The 20,391-nt window shown below is 25.2% G+C and overlaps 1 protein-coding gene across 3 annotated transcripts in view; it reads right to left on the reverse strand.

Moving 5' to 3' along the window:
* The window catches only part of LOC136968633 (voltage-dependent T-type calcium channel subunit alpha-1H-like), a 104,208-nt gene that overhangs the window by 13,020 nt on the left and 70,797 nt on the right, over window positions 1-20,391 (reverse strand). For all 3 annotated transcript variants that reach the window (XM_067262635.1, XM_067262634.1, XM_067262636.1), the window contains exons 25-30: window positions 19,310-19,419; window positions 19,044-19,174; window positions 18,044-18,193; window positions 17,834-17,955; window positions 2,487-2,741; window positions 2,269-2,392 (exon numbers count right to left, since the gene is read on the reverse strand). In XM_067262635.1, the coding sequence (XP_067118736.1) occupies window positions 2,269-2,392; window positions 2,487-2,741; window positions 17,834-17,955; window positions 18,044-18,193; window positions 19,044-19,174; window positions 19,310-19,419 (892 nt within the window). The remainder of the gene's footprint in view (window positions 1-2,268; window positions 2,393-2,486; window positions 2,742-17,833; window positions 17,956-18,043; window positions 18,194-19,043; window positions 19,175-19,309; window positions 19,420-20,391) is intronic.

Here is a 20,391-nt window from a genome sequence, read left to right on the forward strand (position 1 = left end):
CTCACAATGTACAAAACACATGCACTGAAAAAATCAGCTAGTACACAAAACACGCCTAGGAAATAAGGCATCTGAAGAGAGGATGGATAGGATGCTTATTGTACCTGTCGTTCTCTCCTCTACGGGTGTCATACCACACTACACAAAAGCCTGAGAACATTACAATTGAATAGAAATACATACATCACACTAGAGAAGGAAACTATATCGAATACATGCCATATTGTTAGGAAATTCCTGAATACAGACACACACTTATTTAATTTTTGTCTTGTTTTGGTTGCTATGCCTTGACTCTGGTCCGGCATAGCACACAGTCACCGGTGTCAATCGAGTATAACTCACTAAACCCAACATAATAATAATATAAGAGAATGTTGGGCAATGTCGTCAGAGTGTAATTCCGCTCACTTAGGTATCTCGAAACATGAAATTATGAATGTGTGATTGTTATGTTCAGGTAGCAAATGTCATTATAAGTCCATATTCACGCGGTGGTCGCCATTAGAAGTAGAGTTTCTTTCTTTCATTCGTGTGTTGTTTTTGAGGTAATCTGCTAGAAAATTTCGGAAATTTTAACGGGGGATAAGTACATTTTTATTTTAAATTGTTAGATTTAATCATTATTTGTGTAAACCACATATATCTAGCTTCACATTCCTGCTTTTGCATAATTGCTGTTAAGCTAACAAAAAAGCGTCAGAATCCAATATGGCGATGAAGGATAATCACGCCCACGTAAGCTACTGGTAAGTTCAGCAACCAGTGCCTTTAGGTGATAGATATTTCATTCGTTTCTTATATTTCAAACAACAGTAAGTGGCGAAAATTGAGCAGAGAATAAAACATTCACAAATTCTAACACCTTCTTCAGAAAATCACAAACTAGAGGCGTTAGAAAACAAAATCTAAGACAAAAATGCAAAAATTGTCACACAATGACTGCAGAGGTGTAGAAACACCAAATAATCAATTGAAAGAGAATTTTTTTTCTAATTATATAATTAATTATGTAATTATAACATTGAATTCATCAAACATCCACGTCAAATATATTTTTTAAAAAATCTATAAATTTACTTTAAAATATTTCAAGTTACTTGACCGTTTTAATAATAGGAAGATTCTAAACTAAAATTCTATGAAAGAAACTAGACAACACTTAGAATATAATACTAAAAATTGCCAAGTTGAAATACAAGGTTGCATAATGTGAACTTTTATTCACAATAATTAATAAAGGGTAATCAGTTAACAGTTGATCTTGTATAAGTCTGGATCTAAAGTATTAGAATATAAGAAATGAAAACTGTTTTATGTATATTAATAAATATTTTTATGTAATTTAAATTTTTACACGATAATTTTTAAAAAAATTTCTAAATTTAATATTGTATCGAGAAAAATTGTTTATACAGTACTTGAAGAATAATTAAAATATAGAACCGAAACTATAAATAGTAATGAAGAAGCTTTTAAAATTACAGTATAAACAATTTATTTGTTTACAATACATATGGAACTTAATTGAAAGTTAATTTACTGTGAAAACTTAGTTTACTTTCAGTAGACTAGACAAGCGATTTATATAAAATTTAGTCTGTATGCTGCATGTCTATTCAAAGAAAAAGCTAGAAATCAGACAGATAAAATATATTCCGGTTTAGTCGGACAATTGTTATAAATTTTACTGTAAAAAGCGGATAAACAAACTGAAGAACGTGAAAAGGGAATAAGAAATAAAATAAGTAATTTGGCTGAATTGAAATTATGCGTAAAAATGTAAAATTTTCTTTTAATTTCGAAAATATCCACAATGAATTTAATGTTTTTTTTATTATAAAATGTATAAAATTTATCATTAAAAATATTTTTATAAAAATAAAATTGTATATTTTATATTTATATTTCAAAATGTAAAGAAATTTATAAAAATACGAATTTCTCCTATATTCTATAACAATAATACAGCATTAAAGATGAAGGGGAAATTCCCTTATTGTAGAATGAGAAGTTATATAGAAACTGCTATAAAATAAAGAGAAATTCGTAAAATTATCTCTCTTTATTCCGTGATAAATACTAAACATTATCATTTCTGTTTTCTTAAGATACTTTCCAGCTTATAATGAGAATAAGTCTAGAATTTGGAGAATGCTCGCGAATATCATTTAATTAATTACATACAATAATTAGTTAATACGTTATTAAATTCGTATGTAAATAAATTAGTTAATTTTGTAGAAATTCAAAGAAAATTAGCATTACCTGGTAACGAAGACGGTTCTGCCGTGTCTTCTTGAAAAGTAAATGTAAAATTGGCTGGTAGAGAAGACATTTTCACTAATGTGCGATGTGCGATTCCTCTCTCTTTTTGTCTCACTCTAGCTGCCTACATTTCAGGGAAAATATATAAAATTTTAAATTTTTTTATCATTTAACATTATTAAATATCTTAAAATAAAAAATAAAAAAAGCATTTCTACTTTTCTATGTCTCGCTTCTCTCTCTTCGGCTTCAGCTGCCAATTCTCTTTCAATTTCTACATCCATTTCTAGATCATCGTCCATCTGTTTGTGTGATTCTTCCAGATGTTTCATTAAAACGGCCACTACGACGTTTACCAAAACAAATTGAGCCATCAGAACGAAGATAACAAAGTACAAAGGTGCAATGATCGGGGATACGCAACAATTTCTTATACAGTCACTCGATGAGTCACAGTTATCACGAAGAGTATCCTGTAAACAAAGAGAAATTTGTCCTGTATTTACTGACGTTTAATAATATTAAATTTACACAATAATGATATAAAATTATGATAAGAAATGATGAAAGTAAACTCGTTCTATCCATCGGTGTGGGTAGAGTTACTGTACTTTGTTGCCAAAATTTGATTCGGAATTCCTAGAATATTGAATTTGTAAATGTGATAATGAAGAACTTATACTCACTATATTAATTAATAATACAAAATGAGATCAATTTCTTATATAAAACGTCTTATATTTGTGAATTAATTTGCGATTTCCATTATTCGGGATTATGTACTCCATTTTGTGTGATTAGATGCTAATCTTCAGCTGACAAAGAAAGTAAGCTGCTGTTTTTTTCATAGTTTTCTTCAATTTTGTTGTGTCAATTTTGTTTTTATCATGTGTAGTAAAAGTGGAAGAAACTACATCTTACCCGTTCTCAAAACAAAAGAAGTTTATTTAGATATAATAGAAAAGGAATCTCTAGTTATATAGATATAAGAGGGATGTGAGTTATCATTGAAGGGTCGGATAAAGCCAAATACTCGTACATTGGTGTTATAAAATACGAAAAAGAACTATACATATTCCTACAGTCCACAATAGTTTTCCAACGTTTTTTCAGAAAAAGTATAATCGTTCTTCATACGAGAACTTGAGAGTACTTTTACATATGTTACAAAGTTTACTATGTTCATGATTTTTGTCCATGTTCATAAAATTTTATAGTTGTGGGAAGTTCGTAAAGTGGATTTCCACTTCTATTGTACTTTTGCCGAGAAATCATTAACGTATTTCTGAGAATTTTACGTCTTGATATCAAAATTAATTTAAAATACAATATTAAAATGCTTAATTAATAAATTTTAAGTGTAATTTATTTCTCAACTTCATTTATCACAATTAACTTTCTTAACAGATAACTTATAATCTTATGGGAAAATATGCCATTATATAAAGAGTTATAATTCTCGGACGATTTTAAAAGAGTACGTTTTATAAATAATAATATAATTAAAAAACAATCATAAATAATCTGGGAATAATTAGCATAATTTACTTTATTACTTCATATAGAAGTGACTTAGAGGAAGGTGGTAAGTAGTACAATACACTTTTCTCGAAGAATTTTTAATTTTTATTTTAACTCAAATATAAGCTATTAAATCTAAAATTTGATCATTTATTTTAGGTATTAATTATGTTTAGTTTGCACACGATTAATCTTTTCTGCATCCTATTAAATTCTCAATTAGTTATTCATTAATAATGGGGCAAAAATCTTTTGAACTGATGAAGTAAATTGCAATTTACTTATTTAGGTGAAGTTGTATTTTAATTATTAAGGATAACACTAATTAATATTACATCTAGCTTCTCATGTCATGTATTATTAACATTAATTTTTCTTAATTTTATTACATATGCGAGAAAGTTTTTATTATCTGTCAAATCAATTATCTGTTAGATATTTTTAAACTTAATAATTATTCTGAATAAAAGTAAAAAAATGTATTATATTCAATACTTTAAATTTAAAGAAAAATTAATATTTTCCACATAGGGAGTTGAAGTTTAAGTTATTATAGACTGTACTTTTTCATATCATTTCTCTTAATAAGCTCTTTAAGATATAAAATAATTAAGAGAAATGGATCTATAGTAGGAGTTCCCAACCTTTTCTTGCGTTGACCTCCATATAAAAAATATATTTTGATGGACTCATTAAAATGTTTATATTACTTCCCAATATTTTGCATAATGCATTGAGTAAACTATTAAATCATTTAATGAATTTTCCACGTCATTGATATTCTTATTTGGATATAATCTAAACTTCTAGAAAAAGTAAAACAAGCATCTGATGTTTTACTTCGATCCCCAATTGACCACTTTCCAGAAGTCCATTAACCCCAGGGGGTCTAAATCATTCTTTTTGTGAATCCTTGGCCTATAGTATATCAGAGTATATTAGAGTGTAATCATTTTTAAATAAGACCAACGTGTATGCCCAATGTATGTATAAGAAATGTTTATTTTGACTTTGACGCTTATTCTTACAATTAGAATTACGATTAATTTTTAAAGTATTGTGTTAAAGTTTGTTTTGGTTGCTTCTCAATTCTCTGATGAGCTGCTACGTCACGTCAATGCCTCATCATCATCATTTTAGTGATGGTTGATGCATTGTGTTCTACTATAAACTTCAAGGCAAACTTAGTTTTAATAATGTGACTGTTGAAATCTTTGTAAGAGTCTTAAATACTGGTTTATTCTACTAAAAAAATATATATAATAAGCTACGAAAAAATTAATTTTTTTTATAAAAGATTTGAAAACAATAATCATCATCTCAGAATTGATTTGAATCTTCTTGCATTAATGTAAAGTAATTTAACGTTTAACGAGTTATAAATGTATAAATGTAATTAATTTATTACATTTCATATTCTAATTTAATTTTGTTGAATAATATAAAACTATTTATATAAATATGTACAGAGAAAATGTATTTTATAACGCAAATTCATACTCTTTGATAATTTAGCGCCTTATATTAAAGAAACGTTTAATATATTATCTTAAAAATATGAGCTATTCTTTAGAATGATCTTTAAAAGGAAGCAAAAAGAAAATTTATATAATGACACAATAGATAAGACAAGTACCATGTTACTTGTCTTATCAATTGTAGTTTCTACTGAGAAAAAAGTGTCACAAGAAACTTGGCAGCGTTACGAAACGTGCTTCGAATGGCAAATTATAAATGCAGATTGATTGAAATTGCAAGGGATTGATATTCAAAATAGATTTTAAAATTTATGTCAAGCAATGATCACGTTGAAATATTATAGATTTAACCTAGCGTAAAACTGACAAACTCCTAAAGTTAGAATTAGATGCAGTACATTAATATGTAGGAAGGCCCAAAATCAGTTAACGACTTTGAGATGCTTCTCTTGTTCAATACACAAACTTTAAAATGCTTTAACAAATTTAATTTTCTGTACATATTAACAAGTATACCTAGAACACACGAAACGAAAGCAATAGTGCCTACCCCCTGTTAATATAATTCCATAAATTTTCTGTTAAATAATGTAAACATTTTTACAAAATTATATAAAACTTTCGGTAAATTACTGTATACAGTATTATACACAGTATAATTAAATCTCTATATTCTGAACTCAAGTTTTAAAGGATATATAGAATTATTTATATCCTTCATAACTTTAATTAAATTACTGTCTTATTCAAATAATATCGTCATTTACACAGGTTTTAACTGACTTTTGGGGTCCATCCTGTATTTTATTATTTTCAAATATAAAGAAATTATACCGTTTATTTTTATTTGTAAAACAATTAAACGAGTGGCATCATTGATCATAAAACATCTTAAGTATACTCTTCTCATGTTAATTTTAAGAGAATTTTTATATAAATTTATACAAAATTGATTCAATTAAACCCTTTAAAATTATAATAAACAATTAACTCAATACTACAAAAATTATACTCTATATTCAGATCATTTTAAATGAGAGAAAATGAATGAAAAAATACATCTTGGATCCAAAAGATACAGTTATTTACTCTTGTCAGTGTATCTATACATGCAACTAGCTCCAGAGAAGCTTCTGTCATAAAATTTTCGATCGATTCTCGATCGGAATCCATTCGTCTATATATCTCAGCTCAAACCTGTTACCGATAAAGATAGAAAGCTGCTGGAATAATGCTATCAGTCTGAAGCTTTATATATTAACCTGTGTAGAGTGAAAGTATTATATAATGTTGAAAGAACCTACAAAAACCAACCAGTGAATTTTTTTTCCTCCTACTTCTTACAAAAAATGAATGGAGTAAAAGTACTGTTGAATACAAAATTAACTTAAATTATCATACCATTAAAAAACGAATAGTTGTACAGAAGTGAAAAACATTAGTCAATGGAAATTAAAGGATTTAATTAAGAAGAGAAAGGAATGTAAAACAGAGAGAAAAATCATTTAAAATGGAAATAATTTGAAACACCTACCATCAAATTAAAGTTTTTTGTAATAAAAATAAGATTAATATAAAGTAACATTTACTTTTTCTGGTATAATTTAACACTTAAAAAGCATTAAAAATTAATCTATGCAATTTAATATATGCATTAATATATAATTTATTTATAAAATTCTGTGTTAAATAGGAAATATATTGTTTGAGCTATTTGTTTAGATTATAAATAAATTTTTAAATAACTTCTTTTTTGTATAGTTTAGAGGAGAAGACGTTTCAGTCTAGTGTCAAAACTACTCTACAGCATCCATCCGTTAATTAGCGTAGCGTATCTTATATTTGACACTTAAAATAACGATTTAGGAATCTTTTTAATATATTTCAAGTTTTATTATATCAAATTATCATTACCTTAATGATAAATTTAATAAAATATGCGCCTTAAATTAATTTAATGATGATAGTAGAAAGTTGGAGAAGAAGAAAATGCTGTCGGATTAACTACATCCGGATGATTAGTTTATCTTCTATAATATTGAATAACTTAATCCCTTTAATGAGAATTACAAAACTAAAATTCTAGTTCTTATAATTTAGTTTAAATTAATCACACCATGGCAACTCTTCCTGATTTTTTAGGCTGTCCTGTAATTTATATGTTCCTACACCACCTTATTCTTTATTATTAATAATTATTTTGTTTTTTCTATTGTTAATGATAAGTCCATACCAGGAGACAAGCAAAAACAAAAGAGTTAAAGATAATAACCACTGGTACTGTTCACTCAAGTCGCGCAAGATAGCATGCTAACATGGCGCAGTATTCAACTGTGCTATAATATTCAAATGTATACTGGACATTTAATTATAATATCGTATACTGTATATCCATTAATACCTCATTGCTCATTAATATCCATTAACTTTACTTTTAATATAAGTAAAAGAAGAGCAGGAGTATAGTCACCTATAGGTCACTCTAAACAATTTAGAACTTCAGGTATTTTCATAGTTTCATACATAAAAAAATAATTAAATAAATATTAATTACATTTAAGCAGATATTTATTTGTTTTTCAGTCTAATGTAATAAAGAAATGAAAGAAATATAACATTCATTTTATAAAATATCTATCATTCTCATATTAAAGCGTTGATTGCCTTAATAATTGCTATGTAGGACCTTCTGACATGGATTACCATAGGATATCATATAGAAATTATTAAATAATATTCCTGCATGAATTGCCATGCAGGGATAAACAAATAATAATTATGAAATATTCAAATTTTTAATTATTCTAAAATTATTTTTATATAAAAGTTTCAATATAATTTTTTAATTCTTATATTTACTGATATTTCGCTGTATCCCACTTCAATAATTTAATATTACTAAATCTTAAAATTAATCTTGATTAAAAAATATTTTTTTAAATTTTCTGTAAGATTTTATATCTAAACGTAATGATTTTATTAAAGTTAATTATAATTAGGTTTATATATTTTTAATTAAATAATTTATTGTTTATCTTTAAAAATGTAGAAAATTATTTATTTTTCTTGTGAAAATATTATTCAAAATTAAATTTAATATTATAAAATATCATGTCAAAGATGTTTTGAAAGAAATGGAAACTAACTTTTTAATTTTCTGATCAAATTTATTTATCATCTTTTATATAATATTAAAGAATATTAAATTAAGAAAATCTTATATTGTATTCAGAATGAAACCAAATTATTAGAATTTATCTTTAAACAAATTTAATCTACTTGCAAAATCTTATTTGAGTCTAAGTAACGAACGTTTTACACGGAAATATTCAAGTAAGAAGAATTTTAAAATGTAATAATAAATTGAATTTAATTTAAAATTAAATTCATCAGAAAATTTTATAATTTAATATTTAAAAACAATTCAATTTATTACATTTAAATAAGTTAAAAGTTAGATAAATTACTCTAAAAAAATCAAATTCTTTTCTGCTTTGTTTCCATTTTATTATTAATTTTTCTTTTTGTAGTTACGTGAATTTGTACTTAAATCCACGTTGCTTATACCAATTAATGATAAATTTTAAAGAATAAATGCGTAAATATTTACGAATGTTCTTTAAAATATTCCATTCGTAAATATACGTCACAATTTTTTAAATAATTCGTAGGAAACTTTACTACTTCCATACGGGAATTATCATCATCTGGATGTGGCTACACGGAATCATCATCTACATGTATTTATGACGACGATTTTATAAAGAAAAATGCAAGTGAAAGTTATATTTTTAACCAATAATAAAGCATTAATACGTAATTTAATATTAGAAATAATTAAAAGAATAATTTAAATGATGGTGCCATTGCTACTTCATTGATAAGTTTGTTAATCAAAAGTGACAAGATTCTCATTCTGACAGTTTCAAAATATAAATAAAATCAAAATTTACTGACAAAATACATGTTTTAATTTTTTAAATATGTATATTTTACATAATACAGAGTGAGTCGAAAAGTCCGTAAAAGACAGGCTACCCTTCATGTAGCCTGTCTTTTACGGACTTTTCGACTCACTCTGTATTATATAAAAATACTGTATTATATGTGTATCCAAATTTTTACTGTACTTGTAATGTGTGTGCACATATCATCAGACATTAACATGCATTCAATTATATGGCGTTTACTAGATCACATTCTGTGATTTAGAAAATACAGTATAACCTCCGAATAGCGGACACCATAACCGAGAAGTTCGTCTGCTGTTTAGAGGTAAATATAAAAGATGTCCTACTTGAAGGGTCTGCGGATTGTAAAACTAGAAATGTCAGCTATTTAGAAATGTCCGTTAATGGAGGTTCCACTATACAATATAATAAAATGAACTCCTTACTAGTATATCGAGACTTTTGAATCACTCTGTATAACAATAGATTAGACTTTCCATTGATTTTTTCAAAATGACCGGAGTGTAAAGTATGCGTGTGTTGTAACAGTATAGATTTTTAAGTAAAATTTTAGGAATGAATACAGAGATATTCAATAAAAAAAATTAGTAATAATTATCTGTAAAAATCTATAAATATCTTATTATATCTATTAATGAATTAAAATAAACTCTACGAAATTAAACAAAAATACTGTATTATATGTGTATCCAAATTAGGAAGAGCTTGTGTGCTTTCTTCACGTCTGTACGTTTCTGCTTATATACCAAATATATTTAAGATTTTTACGATTGGTATATCTATTTTTATATATTAAAAAAAATTAGTTGCAAGTAACACTTCTTTCTTTGATATATATGAAAAGTTGGATGAAGTAAATATATAAAATCATCAGATTATTAGTTCCTATGCCTATATTCAGGCACAATTTTAATGCATCAAATAAAAATATCTGACGGCGTCATGGAGATCATGGCATTATGTAGTAATGTAAATTGAGTAAACTAACACAAGCGTAGAATTTTTAGCCGCGTGACTGCATGCATCCAGGGTGTTAGTCGCAAGTTTCAATAGAGTGTATGAGGAGTTCGACTTTCTTTCTTCTCTATTTTCTTACATTAATTTAACACTAAGTTATTCGCGTAATTTTGTAAATTATGCCATGTACGAATCACTTAACCGTTTGTATTGTGTCTTGTTTTCTCTTAATCATATCTTAGAAGTAATTTTCTAGGTATTTAAGTAATTAAACAAGACAACAATGTTGAACTTAAAAGGTTAATTGATTTTGGGCCACCCTTTTAATTTCTTCATTTAAATATCGTATCAATTGGCTGCAAACTTTTATTTGATTTATCTTTTGTAAAACAATATTTCAGCAATAAAAATAAATAATCTTTATGTTTTCACTATCAATTTACTTCGGCTCGGTTGAAAGAGAAGACATTTTAAAGAAATGTTTTAAAGGTGTCCAAGAGACTTTAATTCTTTCATTTACTTTAATAAAAGTTTATGGTTTTAACATTAATTTTTTTTGTTTTTAATAAAATAAATTGTTCTACTAAATTTAGTAGCATTTATAATATTTAAAATGTAAAAAGTTGTAAAATAAAATTATAAAACGGAACAAATTTGCTTGAATTCGTGACATTTGGTTATTGAGAAACTTTGCTATTTAATAATTTTTTTAAAAATAAAAAATAAGTATTTAATGAATCAACTATATTAGAAATTGTCGTGTTACAAAATGTCAAAGGATACACCATGATTCAAATAGTTTTATGTATTAGTCCATTCCATCTATTTAATGAAAGTAAGTAGAATAAAGTAATGTCAAATTTCTTATAACTTATACACCTTTAAAGGTAAAATTTTTTCCTACTTTTAGATAAGCTGAATTAATCTGTGATGTTTATATATATATGTATATATAACTTTCATAAATAAACATAATAATTTAATTAAATACTGTATATTTATTTCAGTAGATGATCAACTTTTAATATATATTTATATGTTATTTAAATAATTCTATTGAAGAATATAAAATATCTTTTACATTTTGTTTGACATTTAACACTTTAAATAGAAAAATTAATTGTTTAATATTTAATTTTGACGTTTTAAAATTCATTGTAGTAGTTTCCGTATTGGAAATTATATAAACTTAGGCAATATTTTGTATATTTTTTGTTAAAATATGTCTGAACATTAAAAATTGCAAGTACTTTCTCTCTAAGCTTTGCTTTAACAGCCAAAAAATAAGAAATAAAAATATTAATTTATATATAAATATGTAGATTATTATTATTATAAAAATACTAAATACTTATTTATATTACTCGAACACTAAACTGATTTAAAAATCATATTATAAAAGTTTCCTATTAATGAATAATTTAGAGAGAAATCAAAATCGTGGGTATTATTAATTATTTGTAACATAATATAAAACTAGAACAGTCTGCATCTAAGAACATTAATGTAATGATTTATACAGCTTTATGGCAATAAATATTAACTGGTTTAATATAGAAAATTATGTAAAACATCTTTAAAATAATTTTCTATCATTTACATTATTAGAATATATTATTATTATTTTTTGTTACATATAGACCTATGCTTATTTGCATATTTGTACGTTTCGAGGAATCTATTCGGTATACACCTAAAATTAATTGATATTGAACTACTCTAAATCCTGCAAAATTACTGAATTTATATATTAAATTATTTTGTACAATTTAATATAAACTTAAAAATAAAAAAATATTTTGAAAGATAACTTATTTTCTGGCATTATTTTTACATACAAAATTCTGCAATCATCACAAATTATCCTCATTTTGATTAGCTGTTTAATATTTTAACATATAAATAATTAAATTAAAAAATTAATTCATTACTTAAAATAACTATTACACGCAAAATATACGATACTGCCAGTTTTTAATATGGCTAATTCATTTTAAAAATATTACATAATTTGGACTTAATCCGTCATGTTATATAACATTTAATAATAATAAATTAATTAATTAATTTAAAATATTTTTGAATAATATTCTATCCAGAGCTGAACTCCGAACCCACAATCCCCAATTAATTAATTATAATTTTTTCTTCCTAATGCTCCTTCATCATCCTGAGACAGAGAGACAGATTTTTAAAGAAAATAATAATAATAATAATAATACATACATACATACATACATTACACTACAGAAGGCCACTATATTGAATACATGTCATATTGTGAGAAAATTCCTGAATACAGACACACACACTGATACACTTTAATTTCTATTTTGGTTACTATGCTTTGACTTTGGTCCGGCATAGTACACAGCCACCGGTGTTAACCGAGTATATCTCACTTAACCCAACATAATAATAATAATAAAAAAACAGAACTAAAAAAAGTTCTGTTTTATTAAATTACATCATTGCTTTAAGGTTATGAAAATATTAAAATGAACAATGCAACAGTTTAAAAATATTCTTTCATGAGTATATGTGTGTGTCTGTATGTAGCTTCGGGGTCAATATGCGTATAGAAAATGGACTCATATCTTTCAACTAGACGAATCACGTGGTTTAATAACTAAATATTCAGAAAATAACTTGAAAAGAAATATGTATATAAAAAAGAGAAAAATCTTTTTATATTGCAGTCTTTTCTATTGTAAAAAATTGATTTTTATACACTACTTCCTTAGGCAATAAATATTTATTTTTATTCATAAACATCAAAAGAGAAGAGAAAATGGTTCAGGGAGTTAGAAGATCTCAGAAAATTTTAAATAGCTTAAACGATAAATAAATTTTTAAATACATTCTTATCATCTTTGTATATCTAAACGAAATGCAATATAATATATATATATTTTAAATTGGTAAAATTTATTATTTGATAAAATATAGAAAACATTATACCCTTATATTTTTTAAATGTTTTATCTGAAATCAAAAGTTTTATCTTTCATTAAAATTTTAATCGAAAAATCATTTAAAATTAATAATAAATGTAATTTTATTAATATAGATGTATTATAGTGTTTTGAAGAATGTATATATATATTATATATATATGCATTCTTCAAAACACTGTATATATATATATAGTACATATTAAAAAGAAGAGTTGTACAGAAGTCAGTTAATCGAAATTTACTTTTGGTTCAAAACAACTGGACGTTATATCTTACAAAAACATTTCCAGCAACGAGTTGCATAACTTTCTCGGCTGTTATAAGAGTTATTTTTTAAATAAAATTTCATATCATTAATCATAATAAATGAAATTGTATGTGGCGCCATCTGTTATGAAACCTTGGTATAATTTTTTTTATTTAATAATTATTATAAAATGTCAAAAAGATTAATTTTGAGGGTAGTGGTGAATTTTATAAAAACGAAAAAAAAAAAAAAATGTAAATGCTAATAACTAATAAAATTTTCATTTAGTCTAATCCCGCTCGAGATATTACACGTGACCACGTGATCTCCCACCCCTCTATCTTTTAGTACCAGGAAAAAACTTACAGAAATCAGTTAATCCAGATACATTTTTATCACTACAGTACTGTACATACGTTAGGGGAAGGTAGGCCCAAATCGCCTCAGTTTCTATAAAAGTGTGTATAAAATTCTTAAATGACATAACAACGTCAATTCAATTTTTCCATCATTAAGATATTTATTTATTCTACCACATATGTATTTTTCAGATTTATCACTTCACACAATTAGTTTCTATTAATGTTCATATAAAATTCTATAAAAGGTGGTATTCTGACGACTAATCTTAAATTACACCAGAGGTTTCTAAAATCGCATTCATACTTAAACTTTATAATTTTTCGAGTAACTAATAGGTACTACTCACTCTCACTAATTAACACTTGTTTTAATTTACTGTTCTGAGTAATAAAAAGTACGAAACAATAAAAATTGAATCTCATACCAATTTTCGTGCACCTATAATCGTATGAACGAATATTTTGTAATAATAACCAAAGTTGTATTATGAATGTGTTTTTTTTATAAATATATCTAACTATATAATTAAAATATTTTAGCTTACTCTTACTCCAAAACATTACAGGATCGCCTATGGACCCAGCAGAATCTTTTACCATAGATCAAGTTAGAAAGGAACCATTTTCAATGGACTTAAAACATAGAAGGACCCCATAATTTAGTATTTTATAATATGACTTTAATTTATATTATATGTTTAATTGAGGAAAATGAGTTTTACGGATTTTATTTATGTACTTTTTGACTTTTTCAGAGAGGTAAAGTCTGTATTTGTGAACGGTCCTAGCTTTAATTTCATCTAAGTTTCTGTGTATTAGAGTAAAGTTATCCATATTTAAGGTTTAATTATTGAAAATTTTCTATTTTCTTAATACAGTAGAGCGTCGATAAGTGGAACGTCGGTAAGTGGAATGGCCGGAAAGTGGAACGATTTTCAGTCGGACTGTGTCGTGCTGAATCGAATGTTTTTGATACTAAATTTACTTCTAAAGTATAATTTTCATGTTCTTTATATTCTTCAATATATTTATTTTGTTTGTACAAAATGCAGAAATAATTTTTAACGATACGATAGCCTCGATGATTATTATAAAAATTTTCGTTAGGCTTAAAATCGACGAAAATTCAACACGAAGCGACACGCAACGGAGAAAAATTCAACAGGAAGCGATACGCAACGGAGAAAAATTTGAACATCGGACAGGTTAATATATTTTTTCGTACAAAGTCGGAAACTGGAACAAATCATTAACTGGAAGGACCCCAGTCCCCAATTGGTTCCACTTATCGACGCTCTACTGTATATTAATACCTTTTATAAGTATTATTTCCTTTAATATTTTATGAAGATGTTATTGTTTTAAAAACTAATTTTTATATATTTAGCAATACTTATTTTATATTTTCATTATATAATGTGAATTAACAATGACTTCTTTTACAAATCATTCTCACTTGTAATGATTTTCTCGCCTTATAAAACACAAAAAAAATAAGTTGTTTTTATAAATTTAGTTCACAATATTCATTACATTTTTCGAAATAATTAGAAATAAATTTAAGCAAAAATGCTTTTAAAAAATTCTTCTGACATTTAAAAATTATTATTAATGAGTTAATTACAGTTAAAAGATTTAATAAAGAAAATATGATACGAATTTCTTAGTTTTTATAATAATTATCTATTTTTTAATATTTATAAAATTTTTATTTTTTTTTAAATAATGATTTTTGTAAATTTTGCCAATTAAAATTTTATCCTTAATTAATTAATCGATAAATATTTTAATACACATTTTTATATATTTATTTTTACTTTAAAAATTTTAAAAAAATGCATAAAAATTTAATTAATTTAATGTAACTTTTTACTGTTATTTTATTTAAAAAATCAATTATTATTTCGTTAAATTTTGCATTTAATAATAAAAATATCCGTTTTGTTATTAAGAAAACAGAAATTTGATTTCTAAATGTTTAATATTTAAAATAATTATAAAATTTACAGTTGTTACTTAAAAACATATTATTTTTTAAAATGATATAAAAATTAATTTAATAAAAAAGTGAAAATATAAAAAAAACTTCAAAAGCTTAAAAATTTTAATAGAAAATAATAAAATACACATAATTAAAAATTAATTTTTTAATTTAATTTTTTTAATTGCGTTACTTTTCCGACCAAAAAAAAGTTAAAATTGTTTGTGACGCATTCTATTAAATATATTCTATTTTAAAAAGTTTATTATAAATTGGAAAAAAGCTTAATTTTCAGGGTAGAGATGAGTTTTATTTTTTTTTAAATTGTAAATGCTAATAACGCGTAAAATCTTCATTTAATCCTACCCTACTCGGGATATGAAGCATGACCCCTGCTATCTCTCCACCCCTTGACCTTTAACTACTAAAATTTAACAGTGTCAACGCCTCTGATACACAAACTTCTCTGCAAAATTTCAGAAATTTTCGACAAAAAGTACAGGAGTTATTAAGCTTCAAAGAGGGCGAACACAATCCTGCCTCCACACACTTACTTACGGATGTATATTTTAAAAAATAAAAATTAAATAAGCTTTTAGAGATAATAAAATATTTATAAAATGCGATAAAATCCTTTTCTTCTATACGAAATAGTCAAGACATTTTTATAGGTCGAGGGAATATTTAATACTTTATAGAAAACTCCATCATTCAGAAATTTCAAAGTATGATTTTTAGATTCTAATACTCTTCTTATATATATATATGTATATATAAATTACATGATAAGTATGTAAAATATTATTTATGCATAAATTCGTGATGAATACCATTCATGAATTACAGATTTTCTGATGGCCAATTTAACAAAATGTAAGTGCGAGAATAGTCGAATGGAGTATATATAATGGAAAAAGCAAATTTGTATATAAATTGAGAATTTTTAGAATATTTCTATAATTTTAATTTATATATTTTTTAGTTTTATATTTGTAATATATAACTAAATAAAAACGTAAGTTTTAATACCAGGTTAAGAAAAAATGTACAGGGTTTACCATTGTAATGTTTCGTTAATGAATGAATTAAGGAATTATTTAATAAAAATATATTTATTTCAAATGTATAAGGTTGCCCGAAAGTCAGTTAACCTTTGTAAAGGCTGAATTTACGTAGTTTCCAGTTCTCAATGACCTCGACAGCTCAGGCACTCGCGGTGTGTCTGCTATGAAATTCTTGAAATTCTCGCTAATTTGAACTACCCAATGACAAAAAAAAAAAATGATACTTCTGTTTTGCCCTTATTTTACCTATATCTTTATCATGTTTCTATCACTTTTGTAAAAGAAAAAAACGTTCTATCCTCAATTCACAATTCACATTCACAACTGTGCTGGAACACACAAAATGGCACGATTAACTGATATTTGAGCAATTAAATTTTATTATGTGTAGATAAATTCTACAGCAACTTCTTGGATTTGTTTATATTAAAAGCACGCAATTTTCAAGTAAGTTATTGATCAGCTTCACTTACAAAACTCAAAAAAACAAAAAAAATCCGAAAATATTTATTTAATTTAGTAAAATGCTGATAAATTTTAAATACAAATATTTAAAGATACCCTAATATCTACTGAATATTTTATTTTATCGTATATAACGATAAATTATTCAATACTTGTCGCATAACATCAATTAAATCAAAATTGCTTTCATAACCTTAAAATAAAGCAAATAAATCAAAATATTCATCAATATTTAAAAGTTTTTTATATTATTCATATTATATTATTCACTAAAAAATTCCTTTAAAAAGTAATAAAATTCAAATAAAATATTAAATAATTTTAAGAATAATAAATAATAAATCACTTATTATATTTAAATAAATAATGAATCACACTTCAAGAGATTCATATGTAAAATAATAGAATTTAAATGAAATTTTAATTAATTGAATGAATAAAATGCAATTAAATTGCATTTTAAAGTGTAGACGTAACAAAAGTATGCATATGTTAAAGTTATTAAATTATGTTAAGTATGTAAATGACAATGATTTAATATCTTAGAAAGGTTAAAAGGTACCTTCATGATTCCATTCCAGTTATCTCCTGTGGCCACACGAAATAAAGTGAGGAAAGCCATTCCAAAATTCCTAAAATGAGCGTGTTCACCTAAACCTTGACACGGAAATATTTCGGTACATTCTGCAACGTAAAACAATTTATAATGTTTCAAATGTTTTCCTTTATTGAGATTGATACGAATTTGAGAATTTGAAAGAATAAAATTTACCAAGACGACCGAACAATTCCACTCCCAAAGCGGCAAAAATAAAAAATAGCAGAAAGAATAAAAGCCCGAGGTTCCCTACTTGTGGTAATGCTTGCATCACTGTATCTAACAGAGCACGTATACCTTTGGCCATTTTTAATAATTTCAATACTAAATTTCAATAAAAATAACAATTAATAAAGTTTATATATGTACTTAAATATTTATATTACAAAGTAGGGTGGCCCAAGAGTCAGTTAAATGTTGTAGATTGCTTTATTACTGAAATACCTTGCTAGCAAGATATTTCATTAACTAATTTTTTGGGCCACTTTTTACAGTAAAATCTGTGAAAAACCGGTACAGTCCGATTCCAGTTTACACAGGTTTTACTGTATTTTACATAAAGGCTACTTTAAAAAATAATTTGAAAATTATTTAACAAGAATTAATATTTTTTAAATAATTATTTCATATATTAAATTTTACAATTAAGATAACTCAAAAGTTAGTTAACTATTGTAAAGCTTAAATTTTTTTTAACCAGATATTCTATATTTTATATTTAAAAACATTGCAGAATTAATTTTATTGTTAGAAAACCATGGTTAACTTACTTGGCCACCCCATATTTTACAAAAAAACAATAAAGAATGCTACTTAAAAAATTATAATAAATTAATAAGATTTATTTTTAAAAAAATGAAAAATTATGCAAAAAAAAATTAACAATCTTTAGCCACTTAACAAAAATTACAGAAATTTTAACAACGAAAAACCCGTTTAGTGCTTTCGGAACCATTTAAAATTAATTTATATTTAATTAATATACGGGATGCAAATTAAAACTATAAAATAAAATTTCCTAATCAAATTATATTTATTTAAAATAATTCCAGTGAAATCTTTTCATATGATGCAAATTCTTATACAAAATATATAGATTATCCTTAAGTTATGAAATGATTGGATACAAGTTCTTTTGTAATTGGATTGGATTGAATGAAGAAAAATAGCTTACCCCTGGCAATTCTGAGAACCCGCATTACCCTTATAATAGTTGGATTGATAGGAATAACCTCGGACTCCATTTCTTCTAGTACAATTCCCACAATTGATAGAATTACGATTATAACATCCAGCTGATTCCACCTGCAACAGTAGCAAATTTTAATTACATCTTAAAGCTTGTCATTTATCGCTTAGGTTTCTAGTTATAAAATCTAATTATTTTTATTTATAATTATATTTATTAGATTATAAAATATTTTTTTTTCCCTTCCTTACTTGTCTTTTAAGTAACGACGAAAACCTAGAGCAACAACTTTCATCACCGCTTCTAATATGAAAACAGCTGTAAAGAAATAGTTGAAGATCTTCAAAGCATATGTAAGCTCCTGTAAATTATAGAAAAATTATTTTATTTTATTTTAAAGATATTAATATAATTTCTTTGCTATTTTTAAAACGAGCAAATTTAAAACGAGCCGGTTTACAATTGTTAATTATATTTTGAATTTATTTAATTTTAAAAGTATGCGCTCCATCTCAAATTAGCAGTGGCTTGCCCCTGTACATCATACTTTTCCTTTAACAATAGAGTCGTGCCGGTGTTCTATCTAACATCTTTCGGGGGATATTTTTGAATTGAAAAAACGTGACGGCCGGTTTACACCTGAAGTTCCTGTGGTCTCACCTTTCATCTATCTAACACCGTTCTCGAGATTACGAAAGGACAGACAGACGGACGACAGGGGGAATTTATAGGTCTACAATTTTTTCAAATTGCATCCCAATCACTCAGTCAGAAAGGTTTTGCTTTTATTCATTTATTTTTAATTATTATTATCGTTCTTATAATTTATTTGATTTAATATTTATTTAAGTAAAAAACGATTAAGTCAGGTTTTTTTTCTTGTTTTTACTTTTTTTTAATTTACCGCAGACATTTTATTAACTAAATGAATTTACATTAGAAAACTGTTTGACAGTTAGTTTTTTAACTTAAAATCAGGTTGGAAATACTTTTATAAACAAAAAAATAAAAGAAAATTGGATAATTTATTACAAGATAAATGGTTAGATCGTAAAAACAGAATCAATCACTTGGCAAAAAGAAATTGCAACTTTACATCTCTTGTGCATTCGTTTCTTTCTTTCTTTACTTTTAAAAAATTTTTTCGTGTGATGATTTAAATTGTTCTTTTTAGAATTAAAAAAAATATTTTTACTTTAATTCATTAAAATATTTCTACAAAAATTTCATTTAAAAAATGGAGTGCGATATCAAAAATTTTATTCATCTCAAATGGAATAATTTCCTTTTTTTAATTAAAGAAAGAGTAATAAAATAATTTAAAAAAGACAAT

This window comes from Centruroides vittatus, unplaced genomic scaffold, assembly GCF_030686945.1.
Source record: "Centruroides vittatus isolate TY-2023 unplaced genomic scaffold, ASM3068694v2 contig_150, whole genome shotgun sequence".
NCBI classification, from domain to species: domain Eukaryota; kingdom Metazoa; phylum Arthropoda; class Arachnida; order Scorpiones; family Buthidae; genus Centruroides; species Centruroides vittatus.